The 26135-nt window shown below is 43.5% G+C and overlaps 2 protein-coding genes across 3 annotated transcripts in view; one reads left to right on the top strand and one right to left on the bottom strand.

The window, feature by feature from the left end:
* Positions 1-26010, bottom strand: part of LOC141934623 (uncharacterized) — a 141869-nt gene extending 115859 nt beyond the window's left edge. For both annotated transcript variants that reach the window (XM_074850235.1, XM_074850241.1), the window contains exon 1: positions 25228-26010. The gene's annotated coding sequence lies outside the window, so the exon portion shown is untranslated. The remainder of the gene's footprint in view (positions 1-25227) is intronic.
* TSPAN2 (tetraspanin 2) lies at positions 25-25532 on the top strand. The gene is made up of 8 exons (XM_074850234.1): positions 25-162; positions 2756-2858; positions 15693-15790; positions 16258-16332; positions 16882-16983; positions 18205-18279; positions 19019-19102; positions 21070-25532. Exons 1-8 carry the CDS (start codon positions 94-96, stop codon positions 21133-21135), a joined length of 672 nt encoding a protein of 223 aa, XP_074706335.1. The 5' UTR covers positions 25-93; the 3' UTR covers positions 21136-25532.
* Positions 26011-26135: the final 125 nt, after the last annotated feature.

The raw sequence follows: 26135 nt of genomic DNA, 5'->3' as shown, positions 1-26135 counted from the left end.
TGCCCCCGGCCGGCCCGCTGCCCACCCCGCGCGGCGCCGCCGGCCAGTCGGGCCCAGCCGCCTCGGGAGCTGCTGCCGGAGCCGGCGCCCGCCATGGGCACGGTGCGCGGGGGGATGCGCTGCATCAAGATCCTGCTGTTCATCTTCAACCTGACCTTCTGGGTGAGCGCCGGGCCGGGCCGGGGCGGGCGGAGCCGGGCGGCACCTGCCGCGGGTGCTCCCGGGCCGCGGTGGGTCCCGCGGGGGCGGCAGGGCCGGGCGGCGCGGCCCCGCGCAGGGCCGCGCTTTGCCGGGGAGCGCGGCGGGACCGGCCGGGTTCGCCCTGGCAGCGCTCCCGGCTTTGACTCGCTTCTTCCCGGGAAAATACCCACTTGACAGAGGATGACATTGCTGAGAAAAGACACAGCATCTTTCTTAACTGACGGCCCAAAGCAGTGACCATTTCCCCCACAAGCATGAAAGTTCAGACAGGGGCTGTGCGCGGCTCTCCCAGCGTCCCATCCCGTGCAGTGTACGGCCACGGGACGCTTCTTCACAGCGTCTTGGTGCTTTTTAATAATGTCACTTCACAGCACGAGCCAACAGGTGCTGCTCTGACAAGTTCACCCTAAGCGAAGGCCCTTGCATCCTACTGCACTTACTTTGCTGAAAGCTCCTGATGTGGCCATGAACAGTGTCTACTGCAGAACCCTCAAGAGATCTAGAGAATGCTACGCCCATTCTCCCCTCACTGCTCCTTTTTAATAGTCTCACAGCTCCATAGCACAATTGAATTCAGGATTTCTTTCTTCCTTCACTTTCCCCTCATGCTGTGTTATCCCCACCCCCCCCCCCCCCCAACTTTCCAGTTTTTCACACTGGAAAACAATTAGCAGTGTTATCTTCTTAAATACCTTTTTCTTTCTTTTCGATTCACTGGATTTTTTAAAAGAAGTCACAAAATAATCCTGTTCAGTATCTCTGGAGCAACCAGTTTCAGGCTTTTGTCTCCTTTATGCTTGAAACCCAGTTAAACCAAATGCTCTTCCCTCTTGGTGACAGCACTGCGAGCTCCGGGCACACAGTGCTGCTGTGCTCGAGCTGTAGGAGCAGAGTGATGTTGCCCAGCTGCAGCTGCGAGTCAGTAGAAGGACAAAGCCTTGTGTTATGTTGTTTCACAAAAGTGACAATTGCTGTGTTTTGTTATCTGCCTTTTCACTGAGATGGAAGAAACCATCTCCTCAGCTGGATTGGGGACATTCATTTCAGACACATCCAAACTACCAGGGAAGCCTGGACTGGCAGGAGGGGGCTCCTGCTGTGCTCTGGCAGTCGAGAAGCAGAGCCCACGCCTGCAAGCCCGGAGGCTCAGACGACCAGGGGGGCAGGGGACCCTCACACTCTGCTGTGCCACTTCTGTGCCAAAGCTGTGATCCCAAGCTCTTCAGCCACATCCATGCCTGCTTTCTTTGCTTGCTGTAGCTATGCCAGATGAATCAAGTGCCAGGCAATGCAGGACAGATTTAAAAAGCACCATGCCAGGCTGCCAAGGATATGGTAAGCAGCAGGAGTTTTGTGAACCTTGTTCAGGTTGTGCAGTTGCTGCAGACCCAGGCTCAGGGCCTCCGTCAGAGCAGCAGCAGAGCATTGTGCCTGGTCCTGCAGGATGCTGAAGCTGTCTGCCAGGACACACAGCACTGCCTGCTAAGCTTATCAGTATGTCTGGCATGTGGTGGGTCTGAGACCACTGTCTATAGATCTTTCCCCTCAAACAACATGCCTTGACACTTCTTTTCCATCTAGTCTTGTTCACATTAAAGGGAACTTTTCCTTGCATTTGACAGTGTCCATCACTTGTTTGTTAATCATTTCTGTGATTCAAAATATTGTACACTGTAATAATTCTTTTACCTCCTAGTTCTGTTGGGGAGGTCCCATGGTGATTTACAGAAAAATGCCCTGTCATAATTGGTCCAAACACACTTAACTTCAGCACGTCCCTAAGAACAATACAAGCCTCTCTGGTAACCCTCAAACATAACCCTTCTTACAACTGGGCAGCAGCAGCAGCAATACTGAACTGGCAGATAGTCTCCTGTAGTTTGGTACAATGATTTAGAGGTCCAGCTGGTCTCCCTACAGCATCCTATATCCTGTGACACTGGTGATGGACCTGTCATACATACAGGGGAAGGGGGCACCTCTCAGCCCAAAAGGCTGTTATTTAACCCTAAAACAGCTAGGACGGTTGAAAAAAAAGTTTGGTGTGTGTCAAGTCAGCAGGGCTTAACTCCTGGTCACGCAGAACCTCCCCATGAGGTGCCTCACCTACAGTAACAGCATCTCGTGTCCAGATCCAGGCCCTGAGTGGCCTCCTGCGTACTGCCTGACCACAGCGCGGTTCGGAGGAAGGAGGGCAGTGTTCCTCACGGGTTTTGCACCCTGTCCTTCTCATGGGCACTCCCTCTCCACAACCCCCCCGCCCCACTCCACTACCCATTGCATTTCAGGCAAAATTTTGATGACTAAATGAGCTTACTTATGAGGTTTGAAAGTCACTACTAAGTTCAGAAGCACCACTACACTGCAGAGCTGAAAGACATTGCACTATAATAGGAATTCATTGTTACCCAACGCTGACAAGTGCTTCTTGAATTTCCTGACACTGCAATCCTGAGCTGTGGGATTTCAAGAAAGCGTAGGGTGCCAGTGACACCTATTCGATGCTCTCCAGCCAATTGTTACTAAGGTATTGACTGGTCTGTTTATCTTCCAGCTGGCAGGATTGGCTGTCATTGCCTTTGGTCTATGGCTGCGGTTTGGTGGGGTTATGGCAGACTTTGCTTCAGACAAAAAGTCTCCAGAGTACTTCTTCATGGGTAAGTTAAAGTGCCTGTGGTGACAGTAGCCTTTAGCCTTGGTTTCATCCTGGGGCATGTGACACACATTAAATGAAGGCCAACAATTTCTGGGCTGAACTACACAAAACTGGACGTTTTGGTGCTGTGTGTCATGTGCATGATGGCTTTCATCCTTTCTCTGCTTGGTATCGACTTCCTTAGGCCTAACTGAACTCTTCTCTTAGATTTGATCCAATCCTCACATACCCTAAGTGAATTGTGCTAATACTGTCAGAACAGAAGTTGAGACAGGTCAGAGACTCCTGGAACATGGGGCTCACCACCACTATAGCCTTCCAGAGTTTTCTGTGCAGCTGCTAGCCAGCAAAACAACAGTGTCACTTCTGAATGTTTCTAATACCAGTGCAGCAGTAAAACTTTTGCTCTCCAGTTCTCCCTGTGTCTGCACACAGAAGCCCTCAGTGTGACTTTAAATATCAGAGCAAATCCTTCCACAGCTGAAAAGTAAAACTGCAGTGTTTAGTCATCTCAAGAACTCTTTGTCCAACCTAGGCAGGAATCAACTAGTTTCCCAAGCTCACAGAATTGGTATTGGTCACATCTAATTTTAGGCATTTAAGATAAATTTTTTTCTCCCTAGGATTTCCAGTTGGGTTTTCTGGAAAGGCCTATATCTGTAGACATCCTTAAATAGCAGCTGTCTAGGACTGCTAGCAACTGCATCTCTCTATCCATTGGTAATTGTAACGTGCCTTTACACCAGAAGAGTCAGATTTTTTTCTTTTTTAATATATCACCCCTGGGCATGGACTCAATAAAATCCAATTGGTGCAAACATTTTTGGCATCTACAAATGCCAAGTTTGAATGAATACCCAGTCCTGCTTTGTCCATCAAGCCATTCTGGCAGGGTGGCCAGGAATGGAAGTTGACCCAAGATGTCCTGTAGCAGTTACCCATCACAGGAATATTGCCTGGGCTGTGCAGTTACTTTAAATACCCCGATTCTCTTAGTGGAGACCTTGACTCGGATACACCACAGTCCTAACCCCAACCTTCTTCAGTATATGCAACCAGGCTAGAGGCACAGAACTGACTATATAGTACTGTGGGAATAGATGGGTAAAATGTTATGCCCAGCAAAGTGTCTGTGGCAGTTTTTGAGGCTGAATAAAATCATTCAGATGAATATTTGATTGGGACCTGAGGGTTACTGTAAAATACCCTATAGCACCTCCACTGACACAGAGAGCCAGGAAGTATGATTTACTTTTTCTCTTACACCTGAGCTGCTATGTCAGCAGCATATTAGATCACCAACTTCATTTCCACATCCAGTTTACACCTGCTGAATTTCCTGTGCTGTATCTTGGAACTCCTCCCTGCCTCATCCACTTATGTTTGAACCAGGAGATTCAACAAGACAGAAGGATGTTCTGGCCTTCAAAATCAAGTACTGTTGGTTTGTTAGAAGCCAGAAAGTAATACATCCTGTGATGTGAATAAGCACCACAGTCATTTCACAGCTTTGGAGTACAGACTGTAACGCTGTATAAACAAGATGTTCTTTGGTGCATGTGTATTTAAACGTCTAAAAAATTTAATCTGCTTCAGTCCTGCATAGAAATTACAAAAGCTGTTTAGAGTTGTTCATTTTGGGAAATCCTGGGGAATGTTCTTGTAAAAGTTTCATCATATACCGTGACATTCAACTATTGGGCTGTCACATGTATTTATAGAGCTGTATGCTGTAATATGTAACTGCTAGCAGAGGAAGTGCTAAGGAACAGGACTTAAATATGTTGAGAATTCTTTTAAACTTGTACTTCTGACTGAATTCTAAAGCAAAGTTTTGGCCCTTTTTTGTAATAGGCATTATGCTCTGAATGGAGCACTCCTGCTAAAACCAAAAACTTTTCTGCTGCCCTCCCTCATTACAAATCCTGTTAAAAGCTGTTGTGACTTCTGAGCATCTGATGGGACAGCCATTCAGACATCTGAGGCTGTTAACAATCTGTGACTAAGGCAGTAGTACAAGAATGGTGGTTGCTCAAGAGCTTTACCTCTCTAGATTTCAGCTCTGAGTCCCCCTTGACCGCGGTGTATTGGGCCCTTCTCACAGAGACTAGGAGTGTTGTTTATTTGGCTTTGTGTGTTTGCTCTGTAACATGCATTCTGGGTGACAGCCAGAATTTTGCATAGGAATTCTTAATATGGAACACTGTGCAGCACACAAGGAGCAGCTGCCCAGAGGGATGAAAGAAAAAGCAGATGATCAGTATGACTTGGAGATATAAACATATGGCCATATATTTAAAAATAATTTCTTTAGCTCTGTTCCACTGGCCGCTTTTGTGACTGTCTTGGGATAACCCAAGCCCGTGTGATCAGATCAGCGTTGTGTCAGTGCTTGGAACAACAGTGCAGCTGCATTCAGAGTTTGCTTTGTAGGTTGAAGCACTGTCCAGAATCATAATCTAGTGGAAAACATCTCATTTTCTTGCTTCTAAAGAGCAGCACGTTCTGCTCTTTTTGCACCTGTATTGAGCTGCCAGCTGAATCTAACCATCTTCTCTCTTGTGCTTCCTTGTGATGTGTTTTTTCCTGGATCTGAAATGTTGGTTTAGTTTAAAATAATTGATAATTATATCCTTGCATTTTCCATTAGGCCAGAATGAGTCTCCTTAAATAGCCTTGTTCTTTACCAGCAGTCCAGCTGTCTTTTCTGCCCCCTTGAATAGTTTGGGCCATGACTTGGCAACCAGGCCTGTTCATCCTTTCCAGCCACTGAAATGTTTCTGTTGCTTTGAGAACAACTTACAGGCAGCAGTGCTGAGGTCAAACACATATGTGTTCTTAGTTTTCTGTTGCTTGTGGTTTTGTGCTCAGTGATCTATATTCCCAACTGCAGCTTGCAGGTTTTTAACCTACAACATAAAAGGTTGGAATTGGAACTCTGATCCATACAGTCTCTGTCCACTTTACCAGATATATCTTACACTGGAGCGGCATCCTAAAATTGGACATTCTCTCCGCAGCTCCCCAACTCTTGGAGTTCCCACTGCAGTGACAGGCATGACTATTTTTATGTTCCTCCATCTCATAGTATGTTTTTTGTGCCTGTGCTTCAAGTTGTGAGGCAGAACTGTAGATTTCCTGTTATATTTCAGTTCAGCTCTGGTAGATTTCATATATTCCTCTCTTAGCTGTACTTGAGAGAAAAAAAAAAAAAAAAAGAAAGAAAAAAAAAATAGCAAAGGTCAATAGCTGGGCAGTTACCTCTTTTATCTGAGTTGTCTGTGACACTATACTGACCAAATGGAGAAAAGCTCTGTAGAATAAAGGGAATTCCCTAGGATTGCTCATCCTTCTTGAAACTCCTGTACCAAGACCCTGGTGAGCTTTTTACTGGGCAGGAAAGTCTGCAACAATCAGAAGGAAAAGAGAGATGCTTGTGTGAACCCAAGATGTCAGCATTGCTGTCTCACAATTAATTGGTCCTTAATTAATCCTTTGTAGTAGTGCTGTTCTTAAATTTAAAAATACCTAAAGCACAGAAGTGAAGACACAGTACCTGCTGAGTGCAAGCTGAGCATTTGTGAAGTGAAAACTAACACGGGGACTTTTTAAAGGTCAGTTCAAGACACCTACTCTCCCCTCTCTGCTTTTGGTGGATGAAGAGGAAAGTCTGTTCTAGTTCCTTGGGCAACATGGAGGGACAAACTCTCTGTATCCCTAATAAATGAAGTGCAGAGGATCACATCACTGCCAGCAGCAATAAAAATGAAGTGTGTGTACTCAACAAGTCCCATCAGGAGTGGTAACAAAAACTGATGAATGTGAATGAATCAATCTGGATGATGCTTTCTCATAACTGGCAGCACTGAAGCATTGCTTCTCCTGCACAGACAGAGCTCACAAACTTTCTGCTATGTTATGTTCTCTTTGCTCCAGCTCTGTGATTCAGTCTGTGGTCCAGGGACTCATCAGGGCCAAACCAGTTGTGGACAGAGGTTTCAGGATGGCTATGGCTTTTTCTTGGGGTCTGTGAGAGCATGAGTGATCATTCTGGCTTTGAAAGGTACAGTTAGATGGCGCATGCTTTAGTATATGAAGTCATGTCTGGAGTTGAAGGACATTAGTAGTTTTTCTCCATAGTAGTGGGTGCCCATACAAACAGGAGTTGGCCAGCAGTTAGATCCATGTAAACTGCAATTCTCTGCTCCTGTGCCTCATTTTGTTATAGTGCTATTCATGTATTTTGGAGCCAAGCGCTATACTTCTAGTCAACAGTATTTTCTCTCCAAAATCCAGAGCCTCTCAAACTCTATCAGCCTTTAAAATGAGAGCTGTTGGCAAAGTAGCCTCTGTGTAGAGATGCAATACCACAAGAGCAACATCAAATGGTCCTGCCATGTGTACTGGAGAGGCTTTTAGTCTGTACTTAAGACTTAAGCAATGAACTTGCCTTTCTTCCTATCATCTTGTGTCCAGGTCTCTTCTTCTGCAGTTGAGGAAGAGTGGTTTAGAAAAGGCTGATAGTGGCCCTAAGTGGAAAATGAAAGCTGCTGCGCTGGAAATCTGCTTAAAAAATATGATGACACCACCACTACCACCCCCTAAAAAAACCCTTACTCAAAATGAAAGTTGTTCAAAAGTCCTCAGTCTCTGTACTGGATCATAAAACTTAGCATCAGTTCCTAAAAGTCAGTATCCTGCCTGGCAGAGTAAAGGCAAGGCCACCACAAAGCTAGAATGCTGACAAAACGAGCTAATTAAGCCTAATGGGAATAATCCGTCCATCTAACCTCAGGTTGACTGTTTTATATTTACAATATGCTGGATCCAGGAGGCTTTCTGTTTTTTTTAATTAATCACTTAAGCATGATAATGCACTTTATGCTTTTTGGCTGTTAAACTGTTCTCCTGGGTAAACCTTTCTCCCACCCTGCTCTCTTTGCCTGTAGCTATCTAGAAGCTAGTTAGCTCCACACAGCAGCAACAGTTGAAAAGACAGTTACGCCATTTCCTTCTTTGACGCACCCTCTTCTCCTTCCTCTAGGCAGCTGCAAGTCACCCTGGTGCCCGCACAGTGGTCGCATTGCTGTGAATGCTGAACTCTGACAGTACCGCTCACTGAGTGCACGAGGCCTCCCTCAGCCCACCTCAGAGAGCAATCAAGCAGTTGTAACTGATTCTGGTCAGACTGCCCGTGCACAGACCAGAGCCCAGTACCACAAGCTCAACACTTCTACTTTTCCAGAAACAGCCACCTGTAGCAAATGAACCTAGGTGACTGAGGATAAACCTGTCCTGCACGAAGTAAAAAGACATCAAGATGTTTCCTTTTACTGTAGCAGCACACTAAACTCCGGGAATGCTCAGGCTCTTTCAGTTACATGCTTTGTTCTTCATACATACTCTCTTTAAAAGGACTAACTCTGCTCTAGATGCCAGTCTCTAAAGTGGCTTCTAGAAAAAGAACCAAACCAATATAACCCATTGTATCTCAAAGGAAATGGCCTGTGTTGTTTTATTTGGACAGAGCTGGAAATACAGTGGGACTGTCCACTATGAAGCTGAAGAGGAAAGCATTTTGTCTCCTGGAAAAAAATAAAACCACAACAAAAAAGCCCTTAGCGCCTTTTTGGGGTGTGTCACTTCAAAAACATCTTCAGAGAGGATTTTGATTGAGTTGGCTTGTTTTGTGCCAGCACTTACTCTATCTGCACTTGGGTGGGTAAAGACAGCTATTTGCAGAGTCCTAACTTTTGCTGCTGTGGGGCTTGCAGATTTCTGTGAATTCGTTACAGCCATACTCTGTTTTCTGTTTTGGGTGACTTGGAGCCTGTACATTTAAGCATTAGAAGTGTATAATTCTTGTTGACATCTGCATGGAAATGTATGCATACACACAGGATTATTCAGGGTGTCCTAACCTAGAGAGAATTGCAGAGAATTATTAGAGGAGTTCAGAATACCAAATGACTGAGTATTAAAAGGCAGATGAAATACAGTATCAATAAAGGAAAGTGACGCAAGTGGTAACAGATAACCTAAGATGGTAACCTAAGCAGAATAAACACTGACAGATTTTAAATTAGCTATAACCACACAGGAACGTGATCGTAGACTCACTGTCAGTTGCTCTTGACGAAAGTGCCTTGCTCAGCTGCAGTCAGAAAGGCATATCAATACCAGGAATTATTAAGTGCCTTGCTCAGCTGCAGAAAGGCATATCAATATCAGGAATTATTAAGAAAGGAAATTAGAATCCAACTGAAAAATTTTAATATCATTGTGTAAATTTCCAGTGCACTCAGTGTCTTGAATGCTGTATGTGGTTCTGGTCAAAAAGGATGCAATAAAACTAGAAAAAGAACTAAGAAGTTTGACAACATTATTATTATCATACAATGTACTATGAAAACTTCCATATTAGGAAGTTTTTCACACTATTCATATCATTAAATTGTAGAATGCACTGCCACAGGATTCTGTGAAGTTCAACCACGATAGCACAGATCCACCCAATACAGGTATGCTGATGCCATCTGACTTCAGTGAAGTTTGGTACAGGTGAAGTAGATATTGACGGAGCCATTGGAGACTACTGAGGAGGCAGACATAAGCATTTAGGGTTGTGAGATCCATGTGAGCAAGACATGTAACAGGTGCTGGTGTTCTGTGGGAAGGGGAAGGCAGTGGACCGGGATGTTACATTACAGTGAGGTTGCTTTTAAACTGAAATTCAGAGGATCTGTGCGTCAGCAGAAGCCTACAAACTGGCTGGTATCTGTAATGTTTTTGTGGTTCCAGGAAGACTAACCACAAAATCCCTGTTAAATTCATTCAAGACTCATAATTATGTCTGTGCATTATGCTCAAATTAAGGGTATTTTCCAATTCTCCAGAAATTCATCTTCCTTCAGAAGACACTGCCTCTCTTCTCCAGTTTTGTAAATGTATTTTATAGATGCATATACTAAAAATCTAGTAACAAGCCTGTTTCAGAAACTGACTCTGCTCCCATGTGCAACACAGAGCTATCCCTGTCTGGCCTGTTATTTCCAACTCCTATATGTGTTTCTCATCTTTTCCAATAGTGCATTTGCACTACAGGTTCCTTGGTGCTCTACTGTGGGCTTGAGAGCCTCAGTCCTTCTGTGGAAGAGCACCTCTGCCTCCCAGACTGTAATGCACGTACAACCCCAGGGAAATTTCTTCAAGTCATGTCTGGGTTCTAGGACTCCTGTCATCACTGCCTCTAGATCCCTTATACCAAAAACAGAGCTTCTTGTTTTCTCAGTGGAGCATGAACAGTTGGCTGTTTGTTCAGTGTTAGTTACTTGGCCCAAAAAAGAAAAAGTAGAATTATTTAAAATGGAAAGTGACTATAGCAGCCAGGTAAACAAGAAACCCATGTGAAATAAAGCCAGACAGAGAGACAGTGTATGTTTGTCTGCTCCTGCTCTTTGCAGTAGTCTCTATACAGGGATTTGTATCTGAAAGCCCTCAGTAAGATTTTGGAAAAAAAAAAACAAACCCAAAACAACCAAACAAAAACCAGCTCTGGGAGTGTGTTCTATTCCAGACTCTGAAATTAGATCTCTACCAGGCTATAGGCAGTCATCAGAGTGTATCTGGTGGTGGTGGTGATGGTTCATGCATTGTCTGAAATAAGAATGGTTTTAACGTTCACATTAGCAGGCTCCTACCTGCCTGGTCTGTGTTGTAATGTTTCCTTTCTGTTCATAAAACATTGGTAGTACGCCCTTCTGCCTATCCCGTGATTCTTTGCAATGGGAGCATAGAGGGACTCTGATTCTAAGGACACAGTTATTGCTCTGTCCAAGTGCCACGTGACAGACTAAAGAACTGGTGGCATTTCCTTTCAGATTAGTTATACATAGATTTGCATGTTACCTTGAGAGCGGTCTTTAATTGCTCTGAGGAACAAAGATATCTTGCAGATTTCACTTGTCATTTTTCTAAAAATGAGGCTGATCCCTCCCTCATTCTTGATACACATAAAGTCATATTTCAGTCATCAGCTATAAAATTCCATTCTTCTCTTCTACCTAGTCTAAAATGATGAAATTCTGTATTCACTGCTAATCGCAAAGGTTTTGCTCATCCAGAAATGACGCACAGAATACCCTTTACCCTTCCTGAGGTGCTTCTTCACACTTGCAGATCTGCTGTCTCCAAGCACAGCCCCAGTAGGGTATATGTGCTCATATCCAGAGGAAACAGCATCTTATGGAAGAACTCTGTGCCGTGAACATAGATGCCAATCCAGAGATCCCTACTGAGGTTTTTTTTTTTTATTTGCCATTCTTCATTAGTGGGAGCCATAGGTTGCTCTGAGACTGCCAGGTAACTTTTAAATTCCCCTTGTAATTGCAAAGCAGAGTCTGCTACAAAATGGGAATCCCTCCTGTTGGAATTTTTCACAGGGAATACCCCCATTTGACATTTTCTTTTCAGGAAATAATGATTTTCCCCATGGGATGAATAAAAAAATCAAGTATACAGAAAAGCTACTGCTTTACTGCTTTCCAAATTTGTTCTTTGCAAAATGAAACAATGGCTGAAGTATGGGCTTCCCACCCTTACACTCTCTATTTTTTAGCCAGAAAGGAAATCAATTTGCTATTAGGTGTTCTCTCACTTGAGTTACTGCTAAAAGTAGAAGTGTTAGTTTCTCTTCACAGCATATAAAAATCTCCATGTTTGTGTGTGTGTGTGTTTTAGCACAGCTAGAGAAAAAAAAAAAAAACACACCAAACCATCACCCCAAAACCTGAATATTTCCCCACAAAAAAAGGTCAAGAGAATAGGCTCTGTCCAAAAAACCCCCCAGTCCTATGACACTTCATTTTTCATCCTCTTGTGTTTACAAAAAAGCCCGTATTTCCTCCAGTACACCTCATAGTCATTGGTGTCCTGGCTGTGTCTGCTCAGACCAACCAATTTTTCTGTTGTGTTTTGCACATGGCTTTTAATTCTTTGGAATGTGCCTCTTCATCCCTTTGCATTCAGGGACTGAGAGTGACTTGCTTTGTGGGTCCTGCATGCAGGTGCAATAAATATTCCTGAATTGTGGGCAGTCACACAGATGGCAGGTTTCTGCCATTAAGTCCAGTGTTTGCCCTCCTTAGTGCCGTAGCAGTGTGCCTGTTCTCAGTATTCTCTCTTCATCCGCTGTCTGCTCCTGTGTGGGCCGTGTGCTGCCAACAAACTCAGAGACTACTTAGCTGTCAAACTTGCTCTCCTCTTCATTAGCAGACACAGAACAAAGCGACAAAATTAGGAATCAGGAAATGAACAGAGGCAAGAAGAGGTACGAGGAAAAATTTCACACAGACCACAAACATTTACTTCCTTTCTACCTTGTACTTTCCTATTTGTGCTGCACAAAAAGCCACAGCTAGACAGTTTTCTCAAAATTTTCCACTTACCAAAACAAGCCCTCTACCTTGACCTGACTTGCATGCTTCTTTTTGCCATGCTGAGGTTTGTGGTGAACTTTTTTGTGTCAGTTTCTAACTATCAAAAGTGTTCCATTTTGTGACTATAAACTGAGCGTCTTTTGTGTTTCTCTGCTGCGCTGTAGATGCCAAATTGGAGGCCTTGCCAAGGCTTTGTACTTTACAATGGAAGCGCTTATGAATAGAAGCTGATTAAGGCTTTGCTTTCCATCCTGCTTTTTTGAAAGGAACAGGCTTTAGTGAAACTTAGTTACTTCTGACACATGATACTATTGCATAGCAATGTATGACATTAACACTACCAAATTTCTGGATTTGTCTGCTTTGCTGATCCTAACTAGGCTAACTTGATGGCTATCAGTGCACCATGTCTCTAGGTAAGGCTGTGATTCTAAAGGGTGCCATACAGTGTCAACCTTTTCCTTTCCTTTCTAGAGAGTCTCGCTTTTCAATTTAGGTCTATTCCTATTAAAAATTTGAGGTGATCATGCCTACATTGCTGCGTATAGCCCACTAGGAAAAGAAATACTAGCACCCCGTCTTACATACTTACACATCTAGGATGTTTCTGAATCTATTGCTTTGAAACCTTTGCTGGAAATCATCTTCCAGTTTGAGCACACCTGGATCTGGGTGGTAGGAAACCTCACAGTGCAAGCTGAGAAGTAACCTGGTCCCTTTGAATTTTTTTCAATCTACTCTTCAAGTGTCTCATTCCTGTGTGAAAGATTACATGTGTGTATACATAGTAGACAAGGTAAAACATCTTTAGTTTTGTACAATTTTTTTTAAGTGTCATCATCATTTTCCATCTAGAAATAGCTGTCTGAGTATCAACAACTACTAGACCCAAGCTGAGAAAGGACACAGTCTGGAATGAACTCTCCTGAAGAGAAGATGGAAGAAGGTGGTTTTAAGCCCTTGGCTGGCTCAGCTGTGGGGCCAGACACACAGCAAGCTCAGCTCTGTTTAGTGAGTGGTGTGAGTTCTTCCTGTAACACGCCTTAAAAGGGAAGTTCTGACTGAGGTAGTGGTTTAGCTGTGAGTCATGCAAGCGAAATGTCAAGTCTGTTTCTCAGACAAAAGCAAATCCAAACTCTTGAAAGTGGTCTCACCCCTCAAAGAGCTTCAGAGAGCTTTGTCTTTGCTAGCTGGAAGCAACAAAAAGAAATAGGAAGACTTCTTTCCAGTCGTCTTAATCAAAATCTCTCTGCTAAGTTGCCTGATAATTACAGGGACTGGAGTAGGGAGTGACATGCAGAAAAGGGTCCAGGCAACATCTTTGTAGTTACACTCCATTTGTTACCATGGAGATCTCAGGAAATGGCAGTTTTGGCGTTTGGCAGTTGAACGGCAGGTTCTGCACCTGAGTTTTTTGTCTCTTCCAATTCACCTTCCAGGAGGGGCTGAGCTTTCTCTCCTGAGCCATTATGTATCTTTGTATATCCCTACCTCAGTAAAAGCCACTGTGTTGTGAATATGTGTGTAAGTATCAGCTTGAAGATGCACAGTCCTAGTAAGTCACAAGATGTTGAATATTAAAAATCTAGAAAATACAGAGTATGAAATACCAGCACAGTCAGCAGCAAATCCCACATATCTGGCATCACAGACCTGGCAAAGGCATATTAATTATAATTGTTTTATTGCTATTTAGCAGAATGTGTTCCTTAGCAGCAATCCTTGGCACAAGAAAGGTCCCAGGGCAAGAAGAATGGAGGAGAGGAAAAGGATCACAGTAGCTGGTATAGATATCTGGCTGATATACAATGATGTGCCAGATGACTGGACAGCAGGCAGGAGTTTGCCTTCTCCAAGCAGGCTGCATCTGTGTGGCAGGGTAGCTAGATGCTCTGTATACTGATTGTTTTTTCACTTTCCTAGCAATCACTGCAAACTGTCATTTGTAGGGCTTTCTAGTCTAGGTTACACATGGCCTACTAACAGTAAATGCCAGCAGTTCTGTTAATCCTAAAGATTTGGTCAGATTTTAAAATAATATTCAAATCGCTAATTGAGAACACGAGAAGTTCTCGTTAAAAGTTTGCACAAAGCTGGGAGCAAGGCTCACTGTGCCCTCTAGTGCGCACAGTCTGTAGCTCCACTGTCCCCTCACAACGGCATGAGGGAAATGAAGCTGCTTTGTCCAGCAGTGGAATGGCATGGCAGATTTCTGCGTGTCCCTGACGTTGCCCACACAAGACAAAGACTAGAATGACAAGGCACTGCACTGAGCCTGTTGTACTTTGGCTGACATGGTACCCAGAGACAAGGCACAAAGACAGTTGTTGTCGTCTGATGGGAACTGACACCGCCCATGAAGGGATGTATGGATGGATCTATCCATTTTCAGGCAACTCTTCTCCAAGTCTTCTGATGATAATGTACTGATAATATTAGCCTTTAAAAGCTGCTGATATCTCATATTCTGACACATCAGTATGTTGGAGGAAAAAAGTGTAAAGTAATGACACTGGAATAGGCCTGTCCAGCAGGCAGTAAAGCAGCTACTTATCGTAAAAGGAAGATGCCATGCTCCAAATCACTGAACGGTACAGAAGCTTCCATTCTCTGCAGTGACCAAGCTCAAGACTATTGCTGAGCTTAGGACCTCCCCCAAGCTGTTCTTCCCATTCGTTATTTTGCCAGAGGGTGAAAATTCGTTGTTTCATTCACTTCACAGAATCACAGAATCGTCTAAGTGGGAAAAGACCTTAAGATCATCTAGTCCAACCATTAACCTAACATTGACAGTTCCCACCAGCTTCCTCCAACAGCTTTCAAGGAGTTCCCCCAATCCTCCTCTTCCTTCCAATAGCAATCAGCTTTATCCCCAGCCAAAGCACTGATTTCAGAGGAACATGACACTGTAGTGCCTATACCTTTCCTGAAGATGTTCAAATGTCCTTTTTTATGTACTGCCAGGCAACTGATGGAGCATAGCTGCCAGGTAGCTTTTTTAAGTCCCGCCCCTACACAGCAGTACAGCACATTTCCAGCCCCAGGTTTCACAGAAATAAGCCCTCTAGCAATGTTGGAATTTTTTTGCCTTACGTTCCTCACTGAAGAGTTGTAAGGTGGTTCTGGATGGTATGGTGTATTTTCTTCCCGGATTGAGCTACCCTTGGGACAAGAAACTTGGGAGGTGGAAGTCTTCTCATTCATCTCATGAGATTCTCTAAGAATTCTGAAGAAATCATCACTCTCCTTTTGTGGCAAGTGAAACTTTTCTGTGTAACAGGTGTTCTTTGTGAGAGCCAGAGACCATTGTTACAAATGTGTGGTTTTGACAAAATCGGTAGCAGACTTTGGGAAGAGAAACCTTCTTAAAATTCTTGTCTGATTCTGATTTTTCATAGGACTCTATGTATTGGTGGGAGCAGGGGCTCTCATGACCACAGTTGGATTTTTTGGGTGCTGTGGAGCAGCGCGGGAGTCTCAGTGCTTACTTGGAGCAGTAAGTAAAAGGTTTCAAGGGCCTGGGCTGCACAGGAAAATTGTTCAAAAGCATATGCTTTGTGTCATTAGTGGAAAGATCTTTACTGTCCAAGACCTGAAATGTCTTATGTCCTTTTACTGGCTAATCTAGCATATCTAGCCACCATGCTACTGCAGAGCTTACATACATAGATACATGAAGAAGTTCCATTGCTTGCCTCATGTGATATATTTCCTGGAATTACCTTCTGTCTTTTCTGAACTACCATCTGAGCCACATCTTTGCCATTTCTACCATTGTTTCCATATTACAAGAAATCTGACTTGACACCCTTGTTATGGACCCTCCTTACCAGCTTTCTTTCAGTTACTGTGTGGGCTGTTAAGCCCTGGGCAAGAACAAGGGACTGACTGGCAGTCCATATAAAGCAGAATTGTGCAAGGTATATTAATATAGTATTCTCTTATTCTCTTCTTCCTCTGCAGTTCTTTGCTTGCTTGTTGGTGATATTTGCAGCTGAGGTCACTGCTGGAGTATTTGCCTTTATAGGCAAGAAAGTGGTAAGTAGCAAGCAACTTCTAATGTAATAATTAATAAGGCAGTTATGGATTTCAATGCTGACTGACCTACAGTCTGGCTCTTGCATAGGAAAACTTTCCAGGAGACTTTTCTCAGGAAGACTCTCTGACATCCTTATCTGGAATCAGTGAGAGCTTGTGTCATCACAAGTCCAGAATGGGATGGAGTTTTTGCCCCCCTCTATTTAAGAAAATCTGTAGGTGTGGTTCAACCTTATGTCCACAAGGAACATCAGGTAGAACTATGTGGTAAGAGGATACTGCTTGGTAAAGGAGCAAACAAATTCAAGCACTGAACTTCTCCAACTAACAGTGTTTACCCAAAACACAGAATACAACATATGTACATTCTGACCCATGCAGAGTCCCTCTGAATGTCATCAGGCCACAAAACCTCCTGTCTTTCCAATCATACCTCGGTTTACCAGGCATAATTTTCTGTTCTGGAGGTTGATGACACAAGCTGCAAGTCTGCACTGGATTGAGGGTAAAACTTATTTGCCACTCATTTGGAAAGTCTGATTTCTGCAGGCAATACAGGAAGCCCAGAAAATCTACGAAGACATTTATGATGACTATATGAAAAACCCAGGGGGGAAGGTCAACAGGACTATCTATCACTACCACTTAGCTGTGAGTAGTCCTCCTGAACTTTAATACCTTGCACTACTACTCTACTGTCACATTACCTTTTAAAATTCAGAATGCCTCCCACTGAGGTATGCAAGAATAGAACTGAGTGTTAAAATAGAGCCAGAGGCTCACAACCCGGTTTCCTGATGGCTCTGTCAGAATTCTGGTTTTCAGACCCCAAGTGATCCGCACCTTTGAAAGTGAAAATGGCCAGGCTTTTAAATTTCAGCTGATGCCTCTGGTCTTTGCTGTGCAGAAGATACGACTATTATGGCCCTTTTGGATATTAAAATCCATGAATAAATACTCACAAATGCAGAGAGAGGTAGAAAGGTCTGAATCTCTCTGCATCTGTCAGAGAAAAAACTGTGATCTGTGTCTCAGGACTGACCATGTGGCAGATCCTGGTCACTGGCTGAACCAAGTAGGTAAAGAACCAAAAGCACATGTGTGACTCAGTTCAGGCCACCCAAAAAGTTAGTGTCTGAATCAGAACTAGAACCTGTGACTTCCTGAAGCCTATTTGTGTCCATCCTGTATCTACACTGCCTCCCACAGAGATCAAGCCCAAGCTCTGTTGCTCCTTACAGCATTCCCACATTCTTTAGAACAAACATTTCACAACCTCAGACCCTTTTGTCCTTCTCCCATAGCTGTTATTTCTGACCCAAAGAGGAATTCCAAGCATTCTGTGGGAGACAAACAGGAAAAACAAACCCTCTTAAACACTCTGATTTATTACTGTCTCCAAAGCCAGCACTATGTTTTGTCAGAAATAAAGATTCTGGCATTCTCTGTTGTAGCTTTTGTGCCTTGCCCATAACTCTATGTGCGCTACTTGAACTTTCTGCTTTCTCCCTTTAACAACTCCTTTTTCCTCATGAGCCAGGGATCTGCTTTTCCAAAACCCACTTGTTCACTTTGTTATGAGATACTGCATAAAAAGCCCTTCTGGAAGTTGTTGTTAATACAAATTTGTCTGTGTGCTATGGCTTCAGACAACTGAAACTGATTTTTGAGAATTTTGGCCCACACAGATGGAACTCTACAAGAGGTAGCCGTTAATATAGGGAATCAATTTATGACTTGATCTGTACTGTTTCTTTTTTTTTAGTTATTTATTATCTCACTTTCAGTATGAAAGTAGTAACTCACTTTCAATATGAAACAAGTCTGAGGTTTCCCCTTCTCTGATTCTTCATCTCTCTCTCTCTCTCTTAGTTTCAATGCTGTGGTAAAGATAATACAGAACAACAAATGGGATTACCCTGTCCAGAGAATATCCAAATGCCAAAGGCAAGTGTCCTCTGTTCTGGTTGTTCTAATCACTATTTCATGTCAATTGCTTAGTAAAACGGAAGACATTCTGTAAGTAAAAGAAAGGAAGAGCTTCCTTTTTACCTTATAGATTCTAGCACAAAATTCCATATGAAATGGAGCAGAGTGGAGGCAGAAATAAATTGGAGGTCATATTGAACATGCCTAGCTCTCATTTCTGATGCCTTCTTGTAGTATCCCATGGTAACTGAGACAAGATTACATCATCTGAAAAGTGGGAAGGACGTAGCAAAACAGGAGTCCTAAATGAAAAGCCCCATGAAGGCTGAATTTTGGCAAGTACCTGGCTTAATCATGCATGGAGAGTCCTGACTAGAAGCTTTATTAGTGTTAAGATAGATACTGTTATTTCTGTCTTTTGTGGAATCTGCTTGTGAGTACAACGTCAATCTGAAGGGCCAGAGTTACTGATTTAGCATGGCCTATGATATAAAGGGTTTTAAATTTAGGGAAAACTGATTCTAAGAAAATAACTTGTATATGTCAGCCTGTGCAGGTAAGGGATACAGATGTGTCACTAGAAAAAGGAATATGCTGTGAAAATCATCCAACAAAACATAAGGCATAGATGCAAGAATCAGGACAGTGACTGCAATAATATTTTTCATGTTTATCTGTTGTTTAGTGAGAACAGCTGACGGAGTTGGTTGAAGTATATTTTTCTAGGAGTAAAATCTTTCAATTTTGTTTTTAATAGAACTGCCTGGTTGAAATCCAGAATGTAATTGATGCTAATCTGCGTTTAGTTGGAATTGTTGGAATTGCAATTGCTGGCATCACAGTGAGTAAATCCATGTTCTCGCTCTCAAATCTATATTTGAGCCCAGTACCCCGTCTCTTACTCAAAGCTTTGTGGAAGGTGTTTTGCAGCAACTGGTGAGGTTTCTCAAAGGTGTGGCTGTTCTTACTGCTTTCAGTGTGTCCTCTCTCTGGGAACTACCCACATCAACACAAGCAGACTTGCATGACTTCATCTTACCAGTTCATTTTGTGTCCTTAGACAGGGTCCAAAGTATCTAATGGTAATCTTACTTTGTTGTAATAGTAGGAAAGCAGAGTGCATGTGAACCAAAGTGAAAAGCAAAAGGCTGTAGTAGCATTTCATCTATTCCAAAACAAGTGCAGACTGATGCTTTAGGCCCTTTGGGGAGCCATTCCTTAGATTTCAGAAGGAATAGAATGCCTACCCGTTCTATAGAAATGGCTTTCCAGGAAAATTCTGACTGTAGCATTGGTACAATGTGAAGAATGATTTATAAACAGATTTTCTAGGTCACAGATCCAGTGATTGGTGTCTATTTTGTTAAAGGAACAGGCTTTAAACTGCATAGTTTTCAGAACAGCATTTCCTTCCCAAACAGGTAGCACCTAGTTACAGGTAGCTGTGTCATCGAACTGTATCATCAAAGCATCGATAACTCTCCGTACAGTCCCCCTTCCCCCCAGGTGTGCGCTGTCGCGTTCCCAGGGTCTGCTCCCCGTGAGAGCACTGTCACCCATAGATGTCACCCGGCAGCAGGGATATGGCAGGAGTGGGAGGTCCCTGTCAAACATGGGCTTCAACAGAAAGCATTTTCCGGCAGGCGTGTGCCGCCGCTTCCTTTAGACTCAGAAGCCAGCAGCAGTCCGAACCAGCATGAGGAGCCAGAATATCAGTAAAGAAATACACCTCTAGCTGCTCTGAAGAGCAGGAGATTCATGAACTTATGTGGACACTTAGAAGCAGATGAAGGGTTTACGTAGGTAATAGAAACTGTGGTGTGGGTAAAGGGGATTAAACAATCCTGTGATTTGTGTAAAACGTGAAGGTATACTCAAAAATACAGCAAAGCAACATGGGTGGGACAGAGTTCCAATAACCTCATTGCTCCACAAGGATACACTAGAAATATGAACATCTCCATGGCATCCCACCTCAGACACAGCAGAAGTTATGAAATTATAACCTCTTTAGCAGTAGGAACACTCTGTACATTTCTCTGTGCTTGTTTCTGACACTTCATGGGGTATGACTGGCTAGCTGTCTCCTTCCTTAGGGAGGTATGTGGGGAAGGGATATGAACTTAGTGGTTTAACTGCCTGATAGTACTGCTACCTCTTATCATTGGCAACAAAGCCTCAAGAGGTAGCTGCTAACTGCCTTGGAGAATCAACCTGTGGCAAAAAAAAATTTCTGGAGACTCTGGCAACACCCACTGTTCTCTGCTTTTAACATTCCCTCCAGCTAACTAGTTCCCTAACATGAATAGAGTTTTATATTCAATGTATAGTCTTGGTCTTGAGTAGTAACTGTCAAGAGCTTGGCGTTCTCTGTAAAACCACAGTGCTCGGCACCAGTTCCAGAGACCTGGTTTCTCTGCATTCATCCTCTGCTCTTACTCAAAGGTGTATACAATATTCCACCTAAAAGCATTCTGCAACTCAGAACCTTTTGGTGCAATATTAGGCATAATACCGATAGTCACAGTTATTGATGTCAGTGAATTTTATGTTAATATTAACATTTGGGGCTGTTATGCTGGCCTTAACATTTAGAACCAAGAACAGTAAAACTTGTGTGAGCAGAGAAAAATCTTGACTTTGAGTAAGAGTGAAATCTTTTATGTTAATTGTCTGATATCTTGGGGTTTGTAGATGGAAGCAGTCACTTGCTACTCTGCCATAAGAACCTTCAGATTGTTCTGATATGCAGACTATTTTATAACTGTTTTGTAAGTGGATCCCTAAATTGCATCCCTTCTCTTCTAGATCTTTGGCATGATATTCAGCATGGTTCTGTGCTGTGCGATCCGTAACACAAGAGACATGATCTAAAACGTTCACTGCACAACTATGTCCCAGGAGTTCCAGACTAAGCTTTACAAGAAGTGCTCTTCTACCCACTTTAATAATTGTAATGCATTTTAATTAGTGTTTTAACATACTGAGAGGAAAATATCCCATTAGGTGAGCAGGTGAATTGTACTAGTTACAGTAAAACCAAAGTGAACAAAAAGGGTTTTAAAATGTCCTTTTTAATGAAAAAAGCAAAGGTGCATCTAAGACTAATTTGATTTTTAATGTTTGTATATGTGCAACTAAGAGTTTACACACCTATAGACATTGTGTAAGCCCATGCATATCTCCCCTTACAAAGATATATGCACATGAGCAGGTACCTGTATATGCAGTACCTTGTTTAGGTAAGTATGTGCAATGGAATATGCTGTGTGTGCATGTTTGCATGCATATTCTTCCACAGTCTCACTATGCAAGAGTGCACACACACCCACAGGTATACAGTGCTTGAAACCCTTTCATACTGAGCCCCTGTTTGCCAAGAATTAGCAGGGAAACAAATGCCATTTTTAAAAGTAAGACCTATGCTCCCTTTTGTAACAGTTCTTTCCAAAGCCTAAACAGGATAGAATTCATAAAATTGGACTTTATGAAAAAAAAAAAAAAAGAAAGCCTAAGGGCCTACTCCAGCAAACTAATTCATGTGAGTAGACCCACTGACTTCACTGTCATGCAGAGACTGGATTTATTTTTTTTTTTTTAGGACTGGACCCTTCATGCAAATGCAGAAAGCTCTGGGGGAGGAAACATGTCCAAGGAGATCCAGGCTAAAGGAAGAGGGGGAAAGAGGTGGGAAGCTGGCAAGATAACGTAGTCATTTGAGAGCAATTGTAGTGCAAAGTGTGCTTGAGCTTCCCAAGCTAGCCTGACACACACACACACCAAAAAAAAAAAAAAAAAAAAAGAGGGGCCACTAAAATCTTTATTCATAAGTCCCTTTATCCTGCAAGACTCTATATGGTATATATGCTGGTGCAGGAGTGGAGCCTATATCCAGAAAAGCAGCCACTTAGATACTCTGTAGAATCTAACTGGCCTGTGGAAGCCGACTGAAGAGTGAAAATGGTCAGGGAAAGACACACAGCACTTTAATATCTATCCTCTGTTTCTGCTTCTGTGACTATCACAGCTTCCATGGGGCTCTTACCTCACCCTCTCACCCTTTCTTGCGGGTATAAGGCAGGAAAGAAAAATGGGACATTTTTACAGAGCCATAAAGTAAATTTTCTTACTGGCACCTTTAGATTGCATGTCAGGTATAAAAATTACACTGTGTGCTTGAAATACCTCAGGGCTTGCGTTTACATAGTTTGTTTCTATATTTTTATTTTTCTATTTATCATATTTATTCATAAGAGAATGTTCCTTTTACAACAGCCTAGAAGGGAGAAAGGTTGTCCCCAGAAGGGGAAAATAAATTACATCAAAGGCTCAGAATCTCTTAATTTTTAGCTTACTCGAGATAATTCACCATTTCAGAGAACACCTTTCTGCTAACAGTATCCGTGTAGCAGCTTTGTCTCTCTGATGATCACTAGTTCAGATTTCTGATATAGTTGTTCCATACACGATGGGGAAAAGTTCAGCTAAACTGCACATCTCATTGAAATGGTCCATGATGTCCAACAGGACTTCAGGCATTTACAAGTCACATGGTCTTTATTCCGATGAAACGCAATGGAAGGAAATGGGATTTCAGAAAACGTGTGCATTCTAGTGCACATATTTGTGTGGAATAGACATCCCTCATACTTATCTCTCACTTCCCAGACACACTCACGCTCCCATTACTTTTCTGTTACTTCAGGACTGGAAATAGCGTTGCTGTTCCATGTATGCAATTTAATTGACACACCTTGCTGTCTTTTACATAGATCTCTCTTTTCAAATCATTTAGCTACAAACTGTGACACTGAGACAGCTGTGCACTAAATGCCGGGCATGCAGCAGGCACTGCTGACTGAGCAGCTTCTGGACCTAGCTTAACCTAGCTCCCAGCTGACAGGGAGACTGTATCATACACCAAAGCAGAGTTAGGCTTGTACCACTCTGTTCACAGCTGATTAGCTATGGGTGCCATGTAAAAGGAGGGCCTGGGACCTTATTCTGCAAGCATCAGACCAGGAAATAGGGCCCCAATCTGCTGTCTGCTCCTAAGAAAGGCTCAAATGGGAGAATGACACTTGCAGCAAATCCATTAAGGTCTCAAGCTGAAACTAATTAAGTTTCTCATAGCGGACAACTGACATAGCTGAAGCAATTTCCTGGATCCCAGATACACTTGAGACTGTCCCTACCACTGGTTCTGCTCTAAACAGATAACGGGATAGTATACAACTGGGGTGTTTTGTACCAAGGTAATACTGACAGAAGAAAACCATGTATAGTGCCATTTTTGCCATTCAGAGCAAGACAGCTTTCCAGGAAAACCAGTAAAAATAGCACAATAGGGAAGTCAGTGGTTCAGGTTCCAAGATTACTGCCCTGCAGGGATAGAAATTTATTGCAAATAAAGCTATTTCCTACCGTTACACTCCACCTTGTAATGACAGTATTTTGTTTATTTTAAACACATCTATATATAATTGGGTTTAATTCCTCAATTTTGTAGCACCAAAACGTAATGATAGGACCAGAAATTACTTCGTTTACTGTTTCTTGAGTAAGTTGGAAGATGCCCATTCCTGCTTTTGAGATGCACTGAATAAAAAGGCAGCTTGCAGAAACTTCTGTTGCTTCCCCAGCCCCACCACTCCCCCAGAAGTACAAAAACATTTAAGTGCCTTATGAAAACAGGGAAGAGTGGTACAAAGAAACCTTCTTATAAATTCAGTCTTGAATAACCTCACTTTCTGCTGAAGTGCTTTGGGTTTGTGGGGATACTCGCACTGCATATCAGGAACAGAGTAGTATCAGTTACTGGTTTAGTTGTCTAAATTATTGGTATAACTTAAGCTGGAAATCAACATGTTATGCATCTACCAGTGTTTAACAGAATCCAGAGATACAGCCTCTTTTGTTGTTTCCTGCTGTCATCTGCTGTTGAGGTGCATAATATATTCGCAGTTTTCTCTGCATCTTAGTAACTGAAAGTCTTTTTTAACTCACTAAGGGACAGAAGATACAGCTGTTCTTTCCCTGTCAAGGCTGTAAGAATTCCTTCCTGTTGCTTTTAGATCATAGCTAGTTAACAACTCCCATGTCCAGTGACTAGCTTGAGCAGCCCTTTTTAAACGCTCAGATGTCACAGGCAGGGTTATGGCTATCAAAACTGGATATGTAGCGCCCACAGTTTATTGTGCTGCTGCTCTTTCATTTCTTGAAAGTGCAAAATCTTTGATCTTTGTCTGCAGTACAAAATCATTTCCAAGCAACTACACCATATGTCTCCAATAAGAAAGCTTTCCAAAGGTAAATGAATCTAAACCAGTATCTAAACTTCCTCAAATACAGCTCACACTCCAGAGTTGCATGCCCGGATTTCAACAATAAACACCAATGCCTGTATGCACCAGATACAGAGTAACTGCCATGTAAGTCCTCAGAAGTACCCATTTAGTCCTGCCCCTTGTACCTGTCTCAGAAGAAAGTGACAAAAGATCAAATCCCTCCAGGTGATAATTCTGAAAGCACATCACACATGTTTTCTTCTCCTCCTGTCAAACAGTTCGTTCTAAATCCTAAAGATGTAAATTGCTGATGCCCTTATTACATCTCTAAACATCACTGTTCACATTTCCCCTGCCTAATTTTTCTAAGTAACTGACTTCAGTGGGAGCTTCATTTGTCACAGCAAAGCCTCAGTCAGTTTTGATACCTTGCAGAGATTGCACAGGAGCTGATGAAGCACAGCCCTGTAATATCCCTACAATGAAGATTCATATTTCACTTTTCTTCATACTGAAAGTGATAGTTTTATAGCAAAATGTATTTCATATGTATTGGAAAAGAAATGAGAGTTATCTTAAGCCTTCAAATGCTGTATTTTACAGCCTTTGGAGGCTACTGATTAACAGCATCAGGTGCTGTTCATAGAACATGTACATAAATAAAGCTTTTCAATCTTACTTCTTCCTCTCTGTTGGTGCTCCAGCCACCGGGTTCTCCAAAACACAAACCGCTTCAGTAGAACGTATTTGTTTCTGTAGCACAAGTTACGATTTTGGACAGAACTGGCGTGTCGGTTTATGCTGCAAAGGCTGTAGCAGAATTACCTCTATGGCACCTTTCTTTGAGAGAAAAACCCCACTTATTCTGTTGCTGAAATCCACAGAATTCGCTTTAGTCCAGTGCGTTCTGAAGTGGCGTTTTATCAGCTTTTCTATCTTGAATTTGAAACCACTTTCTAATAAAAATAACCTGACGTAAACGACTACCGGAGAGAACACGTCTCTGTGCCCGCCGGCGCACGCTGTCAGAACCGGCCCCCCACGAACTCCCCGTTTCGCGACATGGAGTGCGGCCGACAGCCCCTCCGCGGCCTCACCTGCGGCGCCCCGGCAAGCAGGAAGGGCGGCGGCGGGTCACGCGGCGGGTCACGCGGCGGGTCACGCGGCGGGTCACGCGGCGGGTCACGCGGCGGCCAACCGCCCGCCCGGTGAGGGGCTCCTCGGGCCGGTGTGGCCGGCGGGCGCCCGTCGCCCTCAGTGGCGCGATCGCCGCGGGCGGACCCCGCGGAAGAACGCCGGGGACCGGGACAGGACCAGGGGTGAGGGGGGGGGGAAGCAGCCGCCGCACCGTCACGACTCGCCTCAGGGACCCGCGCGGCGGAGAGGCCACGCCCATTGGGGCGGGGAGAGGGGCGGTGCTCGCTCCGCATTGGCTCCTCGCGCCAGCGCGCGGGCGGTGCTCGGTGCCGGCGGCGGGTGTGGGAAGGCGAGAGGGCGGGAGGGCGGCCCGGCCCCGCCCCCTCAGGCCTCTCCTCCCGCGCGCTCGGGCCCGCCGGGGGCGGTGCGGGCAGGCGGGGCCCCGCGGGG

Source organism: Strix aluco, chromosome 25, assembly GCF_031877795.1.
Source record: "Strix aluco isolate bStrAlu1 chromosome 25, bStrAlu1.hap1, whole genome shotgun sequence".
Taxonomy (NCBI): domain Eukaryota; kingdom Metazoa; phylum Chordata; class Aves; order Strigiformes; family Strigidae; genus Strix; species Strix aluco.
This window is presented reverse-complemented; position numbering and strand designations above follow the sequence as displayed.

Bases quoted from the DNA above. Each gene is read 5' to 3' on its own strand.
- TSPAN2 (XM_074850234.1), top strand. From the start codon at position 94: ATGGGCACGGTGCGCGGGGGGATGCGCTGCATCAAGATCCTGCTGTTC. The intron at 15,791-16,257 runs GTAAGTAAAAGG...CTTCCTCTGCAG, and splicing joins CTCAGTGCTTACTTGGAGCA to TTCTTTGCTTGCTTGTTGGT. The intron at 16,333-16,881 runs GTAAGTAGCAAG...TGATTTCTGCAG, and splicing joins CCTTTATAGGCAAGAAAGTG to GCAATACAGGAAGCCCAGAA.